The sequence below is a fragment of the Podarcis melisellensis genome, assembly GCF_964234715.1.
Source record: "Podarcis melisellensis genome assembly, chromosome: 12".
NCBI lineage: Eukaryota > Metazoa > Chordata > Lepidosauria > Squamata > Lacertidae > Podarcis > Podarcis melisellensis.
The window spans coordinates 6165348-6184910 of NC_138544.1; the positions used below are offsets into that span (position 1 = coordinate 6165348).

Below are 19563 nucleotides of genomic sequence, written 5' to 3' on the forward strand. Positions count from 1 at the left end.
TAGGTGGGGTGGAGCTGGGACCAAACGACGGGAGCTCACCCCGCCGAGGGGATTCGAACTGCCGACCATACGATCAGCAAGTCCTAGGCACTGAGGTTTTACCCACAGCGCCACCCGCATCCCTACATATGCTATACATAGGCTATAAATTAATCTGCCCTTTCATGAGCTTCTCTTTATCTGTTATTGTGTCACATTTCATTAGAAATCAGAGAGGGAGATCATGACTGTACAGTATTAAAAAGTGCATTTTATTTGGAGTTGTCAGGTATCCAAGCTCATCCGTGTCCACCAAGTCCCCGTAAAAAGTCACAAAACACAAAATATGGGATACCCTAAAACATCCATTAAGGGACACAGAGGTGGGAATGGAAAAGGGAGATGTTAAAAGCAGAAGCTGATTCTTTTTAAATGAGAAAAAAGGCAGTTCTGGTTCACTGTCAGGCCTTGAGCAAAGGGATCTTCTGACCATCCCTTCTAGGGAAGGGCGTGGTTTGCATGTTCTTTCATCATCGCTCATGTTTCGCATTTGAGTCGCTGCATTCCACTATCACGCCATTCCCGTTCCGTGTTATCTCCTTTCTGTTCCAGTCCCTCTCGGTGTAAAATTCAGCTAACACGGGGCAATGGCTTGATGCAACTCCACCCCACGACCAGTTATCAGGGATCCAGGGGTTCGTAAGACCTTCTCTCACAACTGCCCAATGACCTGCGTAAAGAAAGGTTTACAGGGGAGAAAGATGGATGTGAATACTTGGGGGAAACCACCAATGGCAAAGGGTCTGGAATATGAATGTTGACCTTTGAGTGAATATCTTTTAGGAGCATCTAATGGCTTTGCACCTAACTAGTTCCTCGGAGGACCATGAGGAGACTCATGAAAACTGCTCATGCATACAGAAGAAGATCATAAAGTGATAGAAAATAAAAAACCAACCCAAAAAAGTGAGCTTGTCACTGTTTCTTCTGCCTATAAAGGCATCTCCTAAAGGCAACTAATGCATTTCTTTAAAAATCAAGAGGAAATAGTACATTTCTAGGCACTCTTAAAAGCGACGTTTCTAATCTTTGTGGCCCTGAGGGATGTCTTGACAAAGGTAAACGTGTAAACTAAGAAGGAGAGATGTGGATCTCCAAACATGGGGAAATATGTAGAAACAGACCCAGAGGAGCTGGGATGAGTTTCAGATCCCAGCTGTGTACACACTATTTTTATAAAGAGATACATCTCTGCTTCATATGTTTACTCCAACAAACACAGATCAAACTCTGTGAACATACACCAATAATGAACATTGTGTATGTCACTTGTAAAGTGTAAAATAGGCTAGGAGAAGTTGACATGAAATTTGCTACTTAACAAGTCACATACAACCTTTTGGCTATCAATCCAACCATTGTCATACACAATTAGGTATTAAAAAATAATAATCAAAGCTTGATATTTTAAACTTCCTCCCAAAACGAAGCCTTACCAGTGAAAACCTTTTTTAAGCTGCGGCTGATCCAGATGTTGTCCACAGACTTGGAGCCCTGAGGGTTCTTTGTGCTGATGTTTGTAAATGTGCTGGCGGGGACCAGGGGGTGGAACTTCTCCTTTCTCAAGAGGTCGTGATCGCTACTGTCAGGGGCTTGGCTGAAGTCGCCTAAAATGATCATGTCTTTTTCTCCTAGGAGTGCGGAGAGCAAAAATAAATACAGGAAGAGTTAAGTGATAGGATTGTGGAGCACGTCAAGAAAGCGGCTGTATCCTTGGTCCAGGACCTTTATTCCTCAGACTCTGTTTAAGGATTGCTCGATCTTCTGGGTTCCTCAAGAAGCGGGTTGGAATAGGCCTACAACAGGAGTGGAGAGGTTGTGGCCTTCTGGGTGCTGCTACACTGCAACTTCCACCAAACCTGACCACTGGGCAATGCTGGTTGGGTCTGCTGGAGTCCAACCGATTTCCCATGCCTGGCCCACAAAATACCCTCCCATTCTCTTATTCTTCCACCCTCAACTGCTCAAAGGTCTCTCCAACTCGGCCCATTTTTTCGTGTTGCTCCCCTGAGCATGAAACATCTTATGGGACTGTGGGTGTGAGGCCACCAACTCATCCATCAGATCTCTCCACAAAATCCACCATTCCCCCCAGCAAGACCTCTTGACCTTTCTGTTGTTACGTATTAATCATATTCCACGTAGGTATGAAGGCGATGTACTAAATATAATGAAAAACAGCCAAGAAGCAGTTAAGGACAGCGCAAAAAGGAACAGAAGGTGGATTTCAAAACGAAGACACTGCGGACACTCATGGCAGAGGCCTATTTGTCCACCTGGGAAAGCCTGTGGGAGCAAAAATGTCCTTTCCAGAAAGTACAGATATTTGGCACCTGTCACAACCTGACAGCAATGCTGCTCCACAGAACAGGGGCAGCTACGCTGAAGGCCCTGTTTCAGTGGGGCGTTCACATCTACAGTGGTTGCAGACCTCCCAAGTGTCCCTATTTTCCAGGGACAGTCCCAAATTTACATAAGCTGTCCTGGTTTCTGATTTGATCCTGGAATGTCCCACTTTTCCTTAGGATGTCCCTATTTTCATTGGGAAAATGTTGGAGGGTATGGAGTTATCTGACCCCTGAGCCACCTAAAGACAGCCCTGTAAAGGGAAGCTTTTAAAAAAACGTTTAATGTTTTCTTATGTTTTTATATGTGTTGGAAGCACCCCAAGTGGCTGGGGCAAGCTAGTCAGTTGGGTGGGGTATAAATAGTATAATAATAATAATAATAATAATAATAATAATAATAATAATAATAATTGAATAGGACATCCTTATTTTCTTCAGAAAAATGTTGGAAGGGTATGTGGTTGCTCCAAGATTTCATCAAGAACCAGTTTTATGTAGACGTTTAACCATCTACAATGCTATAAAAGAACAATAAGCTTCCGTTTCCCAACTTTTAGATTGGTTTGACAGGTCTCATCACTAACGTGTGCTTTGTACACCTCTAAGAACCAAACCTCTAAGAATTGAAAAGCTGCGGGACTTCCATTCTTGTTCCAAGTTACACAGGCCACAGACACACCATACATGACCACCACCACCCAAGCCTGGGAACTGCAGTTTGCCTTATGGGACTACTATCCCCAGCACTATAGTTCCCATGATTCTTTGGGATGTACGGTGTACACACACCATAGTTAGCTGAAGCCAAGTATCCAAATAGCTCTTGACAAAGATCTGCTGAAATATGGTATGTCAGTTGATCAATTGCCCAACAAGCTCCTGAATTTTTAAGACAGACAGACAGACAGACAGACAGACACACACACACACACACACACACACGTCATCCCAACGGTGCAATCTACTCAAAAGTAGTCCCATTAAGCTTTAAGTCCCTGGAAGGTGGGTATTGGCTTGCAGCCTCTGTGGCTCAACCCTCCTGTTTCAATTTATGGTGTCCCATGTGACCATATAGAGAATACAGATTTTTAAAAATTCCCTCCGAAGGAGCACCACCCACTGAAGATGTTTAAGAGTCAACTTTCTAGTAGCTACTTCCTCAGTGCTTAAAACAACGTTGTCATAAATATTTGTAAGCTTCCTATAACTAAATACCTTTGGTATATCATTTTATACTTATTTTGCCTTTAGATTTCGACAGGATATATCTTTGCTAAATTTCTGTGTATAACTCCGTTCCTCCAACTGCAACACTGCGGCTGAATTCTAAGTGAGCCTGCTTTGTTTAAACTTGATCTTTCCGTATAATCTGCTGCCAACCTCTTTTCCCCCTCTGAGTTTCTTCATTTGTTCTGGGAGTTGACAGCGCTGGCCTTCTGCCTGGCAAGACGGAGCCTCATGCTCAACTCCCAGACAACTCCAAACGACAAGCTCAATAAGGATGCCGTGCTGACAAAAACCAGAGCCTCAAAATTCAATGAACGTCCCTAATTAACATGCTAAGAATCCAGAATACTGTACATTGTGAAATGCACCCACGCAATGCAAATAGTGACTTCTGCTCGCATGATACCAGGTGGCAAAGACTATTAGGTGCCTGTTTCGGAGGAAATTTATTGCTTTTTGAGCAGGATATATTTTTAGAATATTTCCTGTTGATTCATAAGGCTGCAGGGGGAGTTAGGATGAAGGGCTGTAGCTCAGCGCTGAGAACAGCTGCTTTGCACACAGAAGGAGCCTGGTTGAAGCTCTAGCATCTCCCCATAGGGCAGGGGAAAGACGGCTGCCAGCCTGTTTCTGCAGCTACCTGCTGCCAAGCAGAGAAGCCAGGACATACTGAGCTCAGTTCAAGGCAGCTTCCTACGTTTTTGCTGCTATGCAGGCCTTCAGCCAGCAGAGGGTGCTCCTACTCAACAGCACTATCTAGTATCAAGAGCACAGCCTTGCCATTGCAAACCTAGCAGAGCTGCTTCATATGCAAAAAACTTCCTACGCCGATTGCATTTCTGTGCAGGCGGGAAGCATGCAAACCCTATTCAGATTTCAGGAAGCAAAACACACCTCTGTGTGTGCATGGGGTGCACGCTGTGAAATAAGAAGAATGTACAAAAATCCCTGCTGAATGCAACCAAACCTAGATAATAATTATAATATAATTATAACAATAATTATAGCCGGGCTCAGGGCGGCTAACAACAATAAAATAGTACAACATTCTAAAATCATTTCATTATAAAATTAATTCAAATCAAATTGATGGCAACCATTAGGCTAAAGTTCTGTGACGATTGCCAAAGGAGGGAGTCAGGCTGCGCCCTGACCAAAAGCCTGGCGGAACAGCTCTGTCTTGCAGGCCCTGCGGAAAGATGTCAAGTCCCGCAGGGCCCTAGTCTCTTGTGACAGAGCGTTCCACTAGATCGGAGCCACAGCCGAAAAAGCCCTGGCTCTAGTTGAGGCCAGCCTAACTTCTCTGTGGCCTGGGACCTTCAAGATGTTTTTATTTGCAGACCGTAAGTTCTTCTGTGGGACATACCAGGAGAGGCGGTCCCGTAGGTACGAGGGTCCTAGGCCGTATAGGGCTTTGAAGTTTAAAACCAGCACCTTAAACCTGATCCTGTACTCCACCGGGAGCCAGTGCAGCTGGTATAGCACCGGGTGAATGTGATCTCGCAGCGAGGACCCCGTAAGGAGTCTCGCCGCGGCATTCTGCACCCGCTGGAGTTTCTGGGTCACTCTCAAGGGCAGCCCCACGTAGAGCGAGTTGCAATAATCCAGTCTGGAGGTGACCGTCGCGTGGATCACAGTGGCTAGGTCAGGGCGAGAGAGGTAAGGAGCCAACTGCTGAGCTTGGCGGAGATGGAAAAAAATGCCAGCCTCGCATCCCTCTGCCCACAGCGGCCAACAAAATGTCTATTAGAAGTCCAGAAACTATAGGACAACTCCCCTCTCCCCATGTTCCTGCTGGCAGTACACAGTCATAATTACAAACCACAGATAGCCTTAACTGCACTCCTTTGGGTTATCATTTCCTGGACCTTTTCCAGCTCTAAATATCATTTCTGAGACACAGTGGCGGGAACTGTCCACTGTATTCCAAGTGTGCTCACGCTATACTTGCTACATAGGCATTACGATGCCGCTCGTTTTATTTCTGAGAGGTATGCGATTGCCACATGGGATCTAACTTTCCAATACGGTTGGGCTTCTCTAGTCTAATCTTCCAACGTAAATATCCATCCAAAATTATCCTCTGACAAAGTAAGACCGATTTGGGGGGGGGGGCAGGGGGGCGGGGACTAAGAAAAAAGAAAGCAGTATTTGACTAAGGACCAGCAGGTAAGAGTTTTGTCAATATCACATGGTCTGGTAAATCTCCTATTGTCACAACACAGAGTCTTGTAAATATCACAAAGATGTTAAATGCAAAGTGCAGGCACATAGCGGTTTTCAAAAGATATGCAGCCATTGCCTTTTCACCCTCACAGTCTATAGAGCACCCATCATTTCATCTTAGGTTGGCTCCTCCTCAGTCTTTTTAAAATTGTTTTAAAGGGAAAAAAGTGCTGGGACTCAGTAAGTGTCACACTTTAAACATGGGGGGCGGCTGCTGGTACATTGTACCGATAAGTAAAGGTAAAGGGATCCCTGACCATTAGGTCCAGTCATGACCGACTCTGGGGTTGTGGCGCTCATCTCGCTTTATTGGCCGAGGGAGCCGACGTACAGCTTCCGGGTCATGTGGCCAGCATGACTAAGCTGCTTCTGGCGAACCAAACACCGTTTACCTTCCCGCCGGAGTGGTACCTATTTATCTACTTGCACTTTGACGTGCTTTCGAACTGCTAGGTGGGCAGGAGCAGGGACTGAGCAACAGGAGCTCACCCGGTTGCGGGGATTCAAACCACTGACCTTCTGATCGGCAAGTCCTAGACTCTGTGGTTTAACCCACAGCGCCACCCGCGTCCTCATACCCATAAGTACCACCCCCTAAAAAAGTACTGTTCCTTGTAACTCTAACCATGCGCACGATTTGACAATAGCAACTCCACATCCAACATGAGGCATGTAAGGTGTGTGGAAGTAATCAAGCAACATAAAAGTATTTGTTTTCCAAGGTATCACGTCATCCTTGGGCCCCCCAAAAAGAGATCCCATCTCTCTGGGCTGTCAGATTAGACCAGGCATAGGCAAACTCGGCCCTCCAGATGTTTTGGGACTACAACTCCCATCATCCCTAGCTAACAGGACCAGTGGTCAGGGATGATGGGAACTGTAGTCCCAAAAACATCTGGAGGGCTGAGTTTGCCTATGCCTGGATTAGACCGTTGAAGTTCTTGATGCCCTCCTACAATGGGGTCTTAGGGTAAGGCTCGCCTTCATTGGACTTGCAGGTGGGTGAAATACAGAGTTCTTCGACATTGTAGGAGACTAATCGGATTAGGAAAAAAAGATGTGGTTCCTCTTCCCTGGTCACTGATTGGGATCAACTCCATCATATTTGATCAGATCTCGGCTGGCTCTTAGTAACAGCCAGTGTGGCCAAATTGATACAGCTGGCTGACAGAAGGAGAGGTGGCCTTGTGGTGCATAAACGTATTATATGATCCAATCAGATGGGTGGAATATTTAGACATTAGCCAGAATAGCAGGGGGTTGGGGGCAAGGGCCCGGGGGGGGTGCAGTTGGGTAGCTCCCCCTGATCCACAAATATTATTGAAAAGCATTGAAAGTGCTAAATTATCTGAGGTTCTGGCTCACCACCCCCAGCAGTAGCCTGCTCCCCGCAATGTCCTATTGACAGTGTACTTTTACCTGTGATTTCCCAAGAAAAGCTCAACAACTTGGATTGCCTAAAAATGCTGAACATCTTTGCCCCCCCCCCCCAAAAAAATCCTGGCTACGTCCACAGTGGGGCCAGCCACAAAATTGGGAGCAACCACCCTGCCCTGGGAATGTGAAAACAGGAAAGCATTTACGCTAACTCGTTTCAGTGTTCTCCCCTCAGCTATTTAAATAATTTTATTTAATTTCAAGATTTAACCGCATTCCAGATCTGAAACGGGTATGTCCGTGTTATAGTGAAGAGTTAGAAATTGTACCAGGCGTGCTACTACAGTGTAATTTTTATAAATCCACTGTATGGAATCAAACATTTTGCTTTTGGAAACTGAAGGTCTGTGGAATATAAATAAATTTGACTCCAGCTCTTGGGTGGGTGGGGGATGAGAACTTGAAAATGCAACTTTGCAACCACCATTGCACTAAGCGCCGCTGAAATCAGTGCAACAACTTTCTTCTGAGTAAATACACTTTGGACAGCGCTGAAAACCTCACAGACCTCAGAATGTTGCTGAGAGTGCTTCCATTTAACAGAAAGGACATTGCTATTTTCAACTCCATTTGAACCAGAAAGAAATCAATACTTGCCTAATGGAGAAGAGAAAAACAATTCTGGAAGCTGTGTTCCAACTTTAAAATAAATGTTAAAAACACACACACACACAAAACAACACCAATGGAGGTAGGCACTAATTAAATTGTGACACAGCATACTTGACTTCAGCTCCAGTCTTTCAAAGTATTGCTGAGTCCAAATCAGATCTGCAGAACTTTCTATACTTCCCCCTCCCCGCTAAAAAAATCTCACAAAAGGGTAATCAAATCCAGCAAAACACAACTGATGCCTCATAACTCAAAACAGAAATGACAAGTTGAGTATTTGTTAGCTGTACTCTTCACACACCTCTTCTGAAACTGGAGATGGGTGTTGATTCAGAATATTTTAAGCCGCTGACCTTGGGAAATTGAGCTAAGTCATCCAACATTTTTGGCCTTTGTTAAACGGTAAACAAAAGTGCTGGTCACTCCTGTCCTCCAACAGAGGCCCAAGAGCTACATTAACTACGGTGAAATCAGATTGGCTTCCCAGAATCTATCTGCACCTAACTTAGCAGATTTAAGGTAAAAAAAAAGGAATAGTTTAAATGCAATTGCTTATCAAAACTGTCATTGACAAGCACCAATTTGAAATACCATTCTATCTTTTCCCTAACACCGAGGGGATACTATTTTTGAAACGTTCCCTTAAGACACATGGGTTTGTCATCTAAAAAGGAATACAACTTTTTTTTTGGAACAACTGTTCCTTCCCATATTCAAATTTTATGCACATTTAATCAATCAACTGACTAAAATGTATGTGATTCATTGACTGGCTTTTTAAATTGGATACCAGTCTACTTGAAGTAGGTCTTCTGATGATGCCAAAATGTCATCTCCCAGGCATTCCCAGGGACGCGGGTGACGCTGTGGTTTAAACCACTGTGCCGCTTGGGTTTGCCGATCGGAAGGTTGGCGGTTCAAGTCCCCGCGACGGGGTGAGTTCCTATTGTTCGGTCCCAGCTCCTGCCAATCTAGCAGTTCGAAAGCACGTCAAAGTGCAAGTAGATAAATAGGTACCACTCCAGCGGGAAGGTAAACAGCATTTCCATACGCTGCTCTGGTTCACCAGAAGCGGCTTAGTCATGCTGGCCACATGACCTGAAAAACTGTTTACAGAAGTGGACAAACGCCGACTCCCTCGGCCAGAAAGCAAGATGAGCGTTGCAACCCCAGAGTCGTTCATGACTGGAATTAACTGTCAGGGCTCCCTTTACCTTTAGGTATTCCCTACAAAGCCAGCCTGCAAAAGGTAAAACGGCTGATTGCAGGGGCGGTTTGGATCCAGCCTGCAAATGGGCAACTTCTAAAGAAGCACCCCTTGCCAAGGAACTATTGGGGCATATGAAACTGCTGAGAATTGACACAGCTTTTGAAAATAAACAGTGCAATTCTGTGCATATCTACTCAAAAATAAACCCCACTTAACAGGTAAGTGTGTGCAGATTGCAGCTTAAGTAGATGAAGAGTCCCATCTGCTAGTTTTTATTGTTTTTAAGCAAACTGCTTGACGCTGAAGAAAAACATGGCCTTACCTTTCAGTGTTTCCTGCAGCGTCTGTGCAAAGGCTGCTAATTTATGACTATCGTGGTTTTTCACAGCATTTTCTCCCACTGAGGGCAAAGGAGTCAGGTGAAGGTTAACCAGCGTTAGGTCATTCAATCCGACCTGGACAGGTGCAAGCAATGTGTTAGTATTAATTACATTTATTTGTCGCTTACTACATAAAATGTCTTGAAGGAAACACGACAAAAGTGTTGGCAGCCACAAAACTCTGTCATCTAAGTTTCAAGAAAACTGCTTTTTCTGCCCAGTTATGACATGCACACACATTTGAATAACCCAGATTTGTTCCCTTAAGAAAGACGCCCTCAGACATCGATGCCAAACTTCAAACACAGCACCTTTGAAAAAAATTCCCTTATTCACATTCACCCGTCAGCAGTTACTATCAAAATGACCATGCCATACGTACAAAGAGACAAGTGTATTATTAAACAATCAAAAGTAAATGGTTGTTGTTAAGTTGTGGGTGAACATATCAGACGACACAGCAATTCTTCAAACAGCTCTTGTTTATTCACAGGCCAGAACAGAACTGAACTGAAGGGTTCAGCCAGCCTGCTTATATAGAGCTCCACTACAACGCAACTGTAACAACTTTCTGTAACTTTCCAATCACTGAACGTCCCTTTCAATACCTTATTTGCATATGTGGACCTGAGTGAAAACTATCTACAGTACCCCCCCTGCTGGCCCAGGGTGAGAACTTCAGTACATAACAGTTGTTCTGTTTGTACATATATGAGAAATGATATACAGTGGTACCTCGGTTTATGAACTTAATCCGCTCCAGAAGTCCGTTCTTAAACTGAAACCGTTCTTAAACCGAGGCGCGCTTTCCCTACTGAGGCCTTGCGCCACTGGTGCCCTTCCACCATTCAATTCTGTTCTTAGACCGAGGTAAAATTCTCAAACCAGGACACTATTTCTGGTTTTGCGGAATTTGTGAACCGAATATTTCTTAAACAGGACTGTTTTTAAACCGAGGTACACTGTATACTAATAACGATCTCCATTCTCCAGCATCGGCACCGATTTCTGGCGAGCTCTTGTGAGGTCTCACAGAAATGACGTGAGATCTCAATGGAGCCTGCCGCCATGGCGCAACCCAGGTAATGGATGCAAGATGATGGCACTTCCTGTTTTGCCTCAAGCCCTTGGCTTGCGTTGACAGACCTTTGACCAAGCATGGCCCTTGAACTCCTCCCTCGAGGATGTAGAGAACATGCCCATGCTCTCGATTTCTTTCACTCAAGAACCCTTGCGCACCGTTACCTTGAAATGTGCAACGTAAGGGTGAGGATACGTCTGCTTCCCATTGCCATTTGTGGGGGGGTTCTCGTGGGAGATGGCATCCTTCAGTTCTACCCCTGCCGTTGTGTCCCACAGGAAGCCAGAATATTCTACGCACTGAGAGGCAAAAGAAAGACAATCCGATATTCAAAAATATATAGATCCACTCATACTCTGATCCTTTCCTTTTCCCTCAGCCCGCTTAACAATGAGTTTCCAAAAATGAACTGAATTGACAGCAATGTGGTCCAAAGCAAGGATTAGTTGGGCATCCATAGCTGAATCCAAGTACAACACAGCAAAACTGAATTTGTATGAGTGTGGGTGGTATCTACTCTGAGTAGACCCATTTAAATTCATGGACCTACATTAGCTGTATCTATTAACCTCAATGGGTCTACTCTGAGTAGGAGAGTGGTTAGATCTGATCAGGGTGCTGGGTGTTTTTTGTGTGTAAATGTATGCTTTTATTACCATCTCCAGAAGGATACCACATATTTATAATGTTATATTTATAATTCAACAGGATATCCTCTTATGCGCAGGTACTTTTTAATAGTTGTTTTCACATTGTCAGTGAGCCACTAGATTAGTCGTTTCGAAACCCATAAACAAATAAATATACTGTCTGGGTTTGTGGCTAGCAGGGACATTATACGCACAAATACATTTTATATTTAAAATGCACTGACCCTAAAACTCTTTGCTTTCCTGGCAAAAAACTTGCTGCAGTTGGACAGAAATAAGCATTTCCAAAATCAATAACAAGGTCCAGGAGAAAAGCCAGTTATGAGTAGTCAGCTCAAAGCAGAACTGAAATGCAGTCCTTGGCAAAAACAAAAACCATAGAAGCTTTTTGCTCAAAACAAGGGGTAGCTATGTCCTCAGCTGGACAAAAACACAATGTTGTGGAAAGGTCATGGCATGCAGACTAGAGTACCGTATTTTTCGCCCTATAGGATGAACTTTCCCCCCTCCAAAAATTAAGGGGAAATGTGTGTGCGTCCTATGGAGCGAATGCAGGATCCTTGGCTTCAGCGATAGCAACGCGAAGCCTCCAAAGCACAGAGGGAGCGCTCCCTCCGTGCTCTGGAGGCTTAGTGTTGCTTTCGCTGAAGCCTGGAGAGCGAGAGGGGTCAGTGCGCACCGACCCCTCTCGCTCTCCAGGCTTCAGGGATAGCCAGTGGCGTAGCGTGGGTTGTCAGCACCCGGGGCAAGGCAAGTAATTTGCGCCCCCTAACCGTGGATTTGCACCCCCTAACCCGTGGATTTGCGCCCCCTAATCCTAACCCCCAGATGTTGCACCCAGTGCGCCCGGCCCCCCCCCTGCACCCCCCACGCTATGCCACTGGGGATAGCCACCTTAAGCCTTCGGAGCACAGCGTGAGTTCCCGCTGCGCTCCGCAGGCTTTGGGTTCCTTTCGCTGAAGCCAGGAGAGTCTTGCTCTCCCGGCTTCAGCGAAAGGAACCCGAAGCCTGCAGAGCTCAGAGGGAACTCACACTGCACTCCGAAGGCTTCAGGGATAGCCACCAAGACACAAGTCAAGACAGCCAGCGGGATGGATCCTGCTGGCTGTCTTGGTTTCTTTGCTCTTTGGGGCTGGGGGGGGGGACCCAGGCTTCCCCCGGCAGCCCCGAGAAGCTCTGGGAGAAGTGGACAGGCTGCGCCTTGACTTCCCCCTCTAAAAACTAGGTGCGCCTTATGGTCCGGTGTGCCTTATGGAGCGGAAAATACGGTACCTTGTGAGGCTGGCCTGAGGGCTTCTCAGAAACCGCTGTCTTCCAGCATCCTCCAGGGCCCTTCCATTTCCGGATGTTTGGCAGGGTTGGCTGGTTCAACTCCATGCAAAACTATAAAGGGACCAAGCAAACAAATAACAGCCATTACATATGGGGATACCTATCTTGTGAGAGAGGAGAGGATTAACCCAGGCTACCTGGTGAAGAATATTCCCAAAAGCTTCATTTTTTAGCTGACTCACATTCCTTTTTCTCCACGTGCAATTTTTTCAGCATTGCTATCTTACGTTAGGCATTGCAGACCTTCGCGTTGAAAGCAAACGGAAAGCCTTTAAAATTGCCTCGATGTGCATATTAACAGGAGGCCAAACCGTTTAAGGAAAATAAATAGGTGTAACAAAAGCTACAGGGGAGCGGGGAAGGAAGAAAGGCTTCACAGCAAGAGCATCAGCGTCGGGGGGGGGGGGGTTTAAAATAAAAAACCTCGATTCAACAAAATTCAAAACACTGGGGAGAAGAATAAGGCAGGAAAGGCAACTCTACAGTTTTTCAGTGAAGCGGTGCTGCTTTATGCCAGGTAGAATGCCAGACTGAGGATTGTGAGGTGACCTCCACAGTCAGAACAAGGCGAAGAATAAAGCGTCTGTTATTTAAAATAAAAATGAAAATGAAAATGAATGCCCTCTCCATAGGAAGGGGAGCTGGCTAGTCTCCCTAGTGTTTCAGTCCAGGCTCATGCACGCTCTCTCTCTCTCTCTCTCTCTTTAAATTAAATTTTATTTAACATAATTATTACAACATACAAGCAAAATACATACAAATACATACATACATATATTTTTCAGATAAGCACATATATATATAAAAGAACAAAAAAGAAAAAAGAAAGAAAAGAAAAAGAAAAAATAAGAAGAAAAATTGGAAGAAGAAGAAAAATTGGAAGAATTTCTTCCAAATTTATTCTCCAAATCTCAATAATAAAATTTCACTGATTGACTTCCATCGCTTACACTGCACTTCCTATATACATTTTATGTATCTGTTATTCTGTATTTTCCCCCGTATTGTTTCTGGATTATATTTTTTGGTTTTTGTCTTATCGAATCAGTCAGCTTTGCTAATTCCAAGTATTCACATAATTTATTCAGCCATTCTTCTTTGCTTGGAACGTAATTCCAGGCTCATGCTCTCCGAACATCCCACCTGACCCTTTTTAAAAAGAGCTGGCTGCTAGCATATTGCGTATTGCCGACTGGGCTCAAAAATGGGATTCTCAGTTAAGTCAGGAGGAGTCAGTGCTAAATGTTAGCCGCTAGATTTCTAGCACCCATTTCTGGCAACATAAACCAAAGTCACCTCTCTTCTTAAGTCTGATCACCAGGAACGGGTTTACGCTGAACCAAAAGCTACCAATAAAGAATATAGACCTGGATCCTAAATTGCTCCTTTATTCACGTAAAGGGGGGGGGGGATTTCCACCAATTCCTGCCTTCACCTGAAGCCCCTCCCACAGCATATTCCACCCCATTCCCAAGGGCCCCCCAACTTTCAGAAGCCGATTTTCAAGGAGACGGCAGAGCAAAGAGAAAGAAAGGCTGAAAAGCGCAGTTTCATGAACTGTGTTTTGTTGGTGGGAGGAAAGTAAGAATCCAAGCCAAGCTGAGGATTACTGGAATATTGTCATTAATGTACAGTGTGCTTTACACACAATGACACAACGAAGGAAAACATGTTCCTACCCCAAAGATGCGTTGTCTGTTCTGTCCTAGCCCATAAGTGACGTGCAGTGCTAATGTTGATGGCTCCAAAAATGAAATAAAATAAAACATCTTGGAAAAATGATACAGGGACACATATTGGCACATCCTGAACTCTGTGAGGCCATCCTTGGGAATTACACTCAGCAGCAGTTTAGATCAGCATCGCTGACACATTTCTGAACTTCAGGAGAGACTGTTGGCTGTTACAAAGTGAAATCTGGAGCCCTCCTGCACATGAAGCATTGGCAGATTCAGGGGAACCTCAAAGTTTGTAGAAATAGCCCCCCCCCAAAAAAAAACCATGGCAAAGGAAGTTGGGAGGAGCAGGGAATCAAAATAGCCCCCTAGGAACTCATCCATTCATTCATTCATTCATTCATTCATTGTAAATGCTTTTTAACAGCTTATTATTACAGCACAAACACACAATCACACGGCACTTAGAAAACAAACTACAAAAGAAAACACAAAACAAATGATAAACATATATCCATAAATCCGCAAGTATCTGCACACGGACTTACGTTATCCAATCTTTAATTATTATTCTATTCTAATAAGACTTCCTGCCTCCTCAACACGGGTCTGATTTTAAAGTCAATAAACTGTTTCTTTCTCATTTCGTCTTTTCTACCCTTCTCTGTATGTTGTATTTGTAAACCGTAATTTGTTTTGCAAAAATAATTCGAAGCAAGTCCAGGTTTTCCAGGGCACTGGTTTTCTTTAAATAATCTCTGTATGTTCCCCACTCTTTTTGATTTTTTTGTTTAGACTGTCCGCTAACTGCACCCGTCATTTTTGCCAACTGAAGGTAATCAAATAATCTTTCTTGCCACTCTTTTTTCGTTGGCACTGTTTCACTTTTCCAGTTTTTTTGCAATTAGTATTCTTGCTGCGGATGAGCCCCATAAGAACTCAATAGTGTGGTGTAATGGTTATATGGGGTTGCTCGTACATAGGTTGCCGCCACTCCTGGCTAGGTGGCCTAGTTAAACCTTTCCTGGCTGGACAGCCCTTCACTTCGTGGCTGTTCAGTCGCTAGCAGAATCCGTCAGTGGGCGTTTCTTGAACCTCTTCCAGCAAAGAAGCTCTTTGACGCCAAGTCGCCGCCTACTTTCCCTGCGCGGAAGTCTTCTGCGCAGGGTGGGTGTGGGCAGCGGAGGACCTGTGCTCTCCTCGCTGGTCTCCTGCGAAGAGTCCTGGAGCCTCCTCTCTGCTTCCCCCATCGGCCCCCTCTATCCCTGGTGTAGCGCTGATTATTTTCCCCAGCCGGAGACCTGCCTCTCTCCTTGCTTGGCCCCTCTCCAGCATCGCTGTGGAGCCTCGCCTCCTCCGCTAGTTGCGATGGCAGTTCCCTGACATGTGGAATGCCAGGAGACAAGGAGCGGGGTTGACAGTCAGGTAGAAGATTGAAAGTTAAGAGCAAGTCTTTGATTCTGTCGCCCCCAAACTCCTTCAGCCACACACTCAAGGTAACACACATTCACCAGGGATGCCACTGTCACCCTTCTAATATTTAATGGTTTTATGGTGCACAGAACAAAAGAAACATATTTGAGATAAGGCAGCTGCGTTGTCAATGGGAAAAGGGAATGTCCTTATCTTTATGGTGCAGGTGCCTGAAGAAGCAACCCAGAATACAAACCAAGAGACATTTGACTGCTTTTTTTCTCTCTCAAGCAATCTGTCACTACTATGAAGCGCACTTGCGGGCTACACATCCAAAGACACTGGTCTGAACAACAGGCTGGCACTTTTGAAAAAAAACGGAGACCGATTTGCTCGCATTGAATGGAGAACGAAAGATGAATCGACGGATCCAGAAAAGAACATCTATTTCTGTCAGACAATATCAAAGAGACTTTGATAGCTGTTTCTTAGCAGCAAAGAAAACTCCTTTTCAAATACCCTGTTAGGGAAATTTTTAATAGGATGTTCTTATTGTCAGAGGCCAGGATAGAGAAAGCGCGACAAAAGGAACCTTAGCTGTGTGGTTGGCTGGCATGCCAAAGGCCTCGTGTTCAACTCCTGCCAACTCCAGCTGAAAGAATTGGGTTGCCGGTGATGCCAAACACCTTTCTGCCCGAGACCCTGGAAGGTCACTGCCAGGCAGGGTAGACAATAAGGGGCTAGATGGACAAGACTTTGACCACTTAGACCAGACGCAGCCAAGGTGGTGCCCTGGTTGGATGGTAAATCTCTCCCTCCCTGATTATTAGCCAGACTACCTGAGTCTGAGATGGAGCCCATTGGATCCGGAGAGTAAAATATTGATTAGTCCTATCTAGACTATTAAAGCAGTTCTCAGAAAAGAAAAAGCTGACGGTCCTTTCTCCACCCCAAGATGGCTTTTTCCTAGTCAGCTGGAAAGCACAGACTTTTGTTTTCTTGGCTGGCTATATTCCAAACGCCAAAGTGTTCTTCGCCAGTTCTTACCCAAAACGCCTTTGCTATTTTATAGCCATCAACCATCGAAAGTCATTAAAGAAAGATCTTTCACTGCTAGATACACAAGAGCCTAGAGATGGCTATGTTTTCTCTTGATATCACACAATGGCACTCCTCTTATAATATTCTCGCATTTGTCATGCCCGGTGCAGTGAAGGTCAATATGACCTGATTTTACTCTTTATTTGCTTGTACACGTCTTGAGGTTCAAGCCTTGAAATTAAAAGTGGGAGATTTATGTAGGCATTTGCAACGATGCAATTTCCTCGGGTCAACTGGGTTTAATTAATTTCAATTCGCTTCAACTTTGATAAACCAGCAAATTGCAGAAATCAAAGACAATGTGTACTCATTCGGTTAGTTTTGGCTGGATGACTAAACAATTAATCTTGGCTAGACGGAACATGCAAGCTAAGTGAATTACACAAGGCTGATGAGAGCATTTGCAATGTTTGCAAACTTTGAAGTTTTTCTCATGTACTGCAATTTTTAAAAATTTGTTCTGTAATTTCTGCAGGAAAACTCACTCTCTTTCTCAGATAGGTACAAGAGGAAGGATTCCAGGGCTAATGCCAGTCATCTGCTGAAGAACAGGTTGGGAGCTCAACTCTTTAAGATCTCAGCTGAACAAGCTATGTTGCATAGTTACTACACTCGGAGCCTTTTAGTTTAGAAAAACGGTGAGTAAGTCAGGAAATTGTAGAAGTGCAAAAAAAAATTCCATGGTATGGGGAAAGTGGATGGAAATAATTTTTTCTCCCTTGTTCATAATGTAATAAGAATTTTAAAGTCTTAGATATATATTACATGTTCATAAATGTACCAAGCAAAGGTAAAGGTAAAGGGACCCCTGACCATTAGGTCCAGTCGTGGCCGACTCTGGGGTTGCGGCGCTCATCTCACTTTATTGGCCGAGGGAGCCGGCAAACAGCTTCCAGGTCATGTGGCCAGCATGACTAAGCCGCTTCTGGCAAACGAGAGCAGCACAGGGAAACACCGTTTACCTTCCCACCAGACCAGTACCTATTTATCTACTTGCACTTTGAAGTGCTTTCGAACTGCTAGGTGGGCAGGAGCAGGGACCGAGCAACGGGAGCTCACCCCATCGTGGGGATTCGAACCGCCGACCTTCTGATCGGCAAGTCCTAGGCTCTGTGGTTTAACCCACAGCGCCACCCGGGTCCCCCGTACCAGGCAAACATGTACATAAATATATAAACCACATGTCTGAAGCAGCACAGGAAGATAGTCCTGAAACCATTTTGACTCCCAAGCTGACCAAATGTTTCTCTGCAAGGAGGGAGGAAAAAAACCTTCCTTGTTACAGGAATTTAGTAACCACCATTTCAAAGGGTGACAGACTACCAGGAAAAGACTACCAGGAAAGGCCATCAGATAAGGCATTATCAGATAACCTGCCAGACAGGAGATAAACAACGCACTCAGATTTCTGTTGTAGACCGCCCTTTCTGTGATGTAGGTATGATGTATCTGGGGGGTGGTCTTGGGTTACACCCCTTCTGTGATATATCTATGATGTATGGAGGGGTGGTCTTGAGCTCCAGGGCATGGAATTTAAAATGTCTATATAAGGCCTTGTGCGCCATGGTTCGAGGTCCTCCTCCTTTCCTGCATGTGAGGGGAGCACCCTGTTGCAACAGATCAGTAAAGATCAGGCTTACTAGCTGCTTTGTTTCTCAATATTCTCTGGTTGGCCTCAGTTATTTTCTCCTACTAATAGGGAACCCATGTAAGGACTCTATACGGGCTCTTGGATACCCAATAAGGGGGAAAGGGCAGATTTTTATTGTTTACAACAATAAGACTAGAACTTAAGGTCATTCAGTGCAACACAACGCTGCAAGATTACGTGCAAAAAGTACTTCTCCTCTGGTTGGCATGACACAGTAAGCCAAACCATTGTTTACCAGGAGGGTGCAACTGTATAGGCTCCTCTTCGCTCTTCCTGGGTCCTTTTTACTTCCACCCTGCACCAAGCTAAGCCACGCTTTTGCTTAGCATATGGTCCAAACCTGGGCTTGTCCTTAAGCTCTCTCTTCACGACATACCCTGTCTGCATTATAAATATAATATATATAGGAAGAAGACTGAGAAGCTGCCTAATCAGTCATTTTGTTCTTCCTGAGTGAAAGATGGTCACAAAACAAGGCTGGAAAAAGGAAAATCCTAGACTGGAAGTATCACTGAGAATTGCTTCCGACAAATGAAAGTTTCAGTATAATTCCCTCACAGTGAGGTGAGTGAAACCTAACGCAACGAGTCAACTTGAGCTCTCTGGCCAACTGTGATTCCGCTTCATATCTTTCTTGTTTTTTTTTGCATTTGGCATTCACCAGTTTGTTAAGCCTGAGACACATGATTCAGCCTCACTCGGTGAAACCCGCTTGGTCAGAAACACCCACAATAAAGGAGAAAAATCGTCAGGCTCCTGTAAAAGGTGCTGCTGGGACAACTGGCTGAAAGACAGGCAACGGCTCTCCAAAGCAGTTACAACTATTGGCTTCTTCTGCCTGTTTGTTTCGGCAAATGTCGTTGTCAGTTCCAGCCACTGACCTCAGGGGCGATGAACTGGGAGGACATACTTTCCAAGGCTGTGTATGCATTATATCCTTAAATAACACTGGGAGCACATTGCTTCCCTTAACGAATTATGGGCACTGTACTTTGCAGAGGGTTGCTGGTTCACTGTAACTCTGTGAAGGGAAAACTACAGTGCCCAGAATTCTTTGAGGGAAAGAGTATGCTTCAGATGTGCTTTAAAAGTATAGAGTGTATGCGGTCCAAGTCCAGATTTGGCTATGTGAGTCGATAGCTCCCGCTGGCTCTGATTCCATTTAGCCTTGATGAACTCT

General features: G+C 44.8%; 1 protein-coding gene across 1 annotated transcript in view; it reads right to left on the reverse strand.

Annotated features, from left to right (window-relative positions):
* Positions 1–230: 230 nt before the first annotated feature.
* EEPD1 (endonuclease/exonuclease/phosphatase family domain containing 1) overlaps positions 231–19563 on the reverse strand; it is a 62809-nt gene continuing 43476 nt past the window's right edge. Inside the window, exons 3-7 of the mRNA XM_081931124.1 lie at positions 12483–12593; positions 10725–10859; positions 9422–9554; positions 1476–1670; positions 231–709 (exon numbers count right to left, since the gene is read on the reverse strand). Coding sequence (XP_081787250.1) covers positions 510–709; positions 1476–1670; positions 9422–9554; positions 10725–10859; positions 12483–12593 — 774 coding nt within the window. The 3' untranslated portion in view covers positions 231–509. The remainder of the gene's footprint in view (positions 710–1475; positions 1671–9421; positions 9555–10724; positions 10860–12482; positions 12594–19563) is intronic.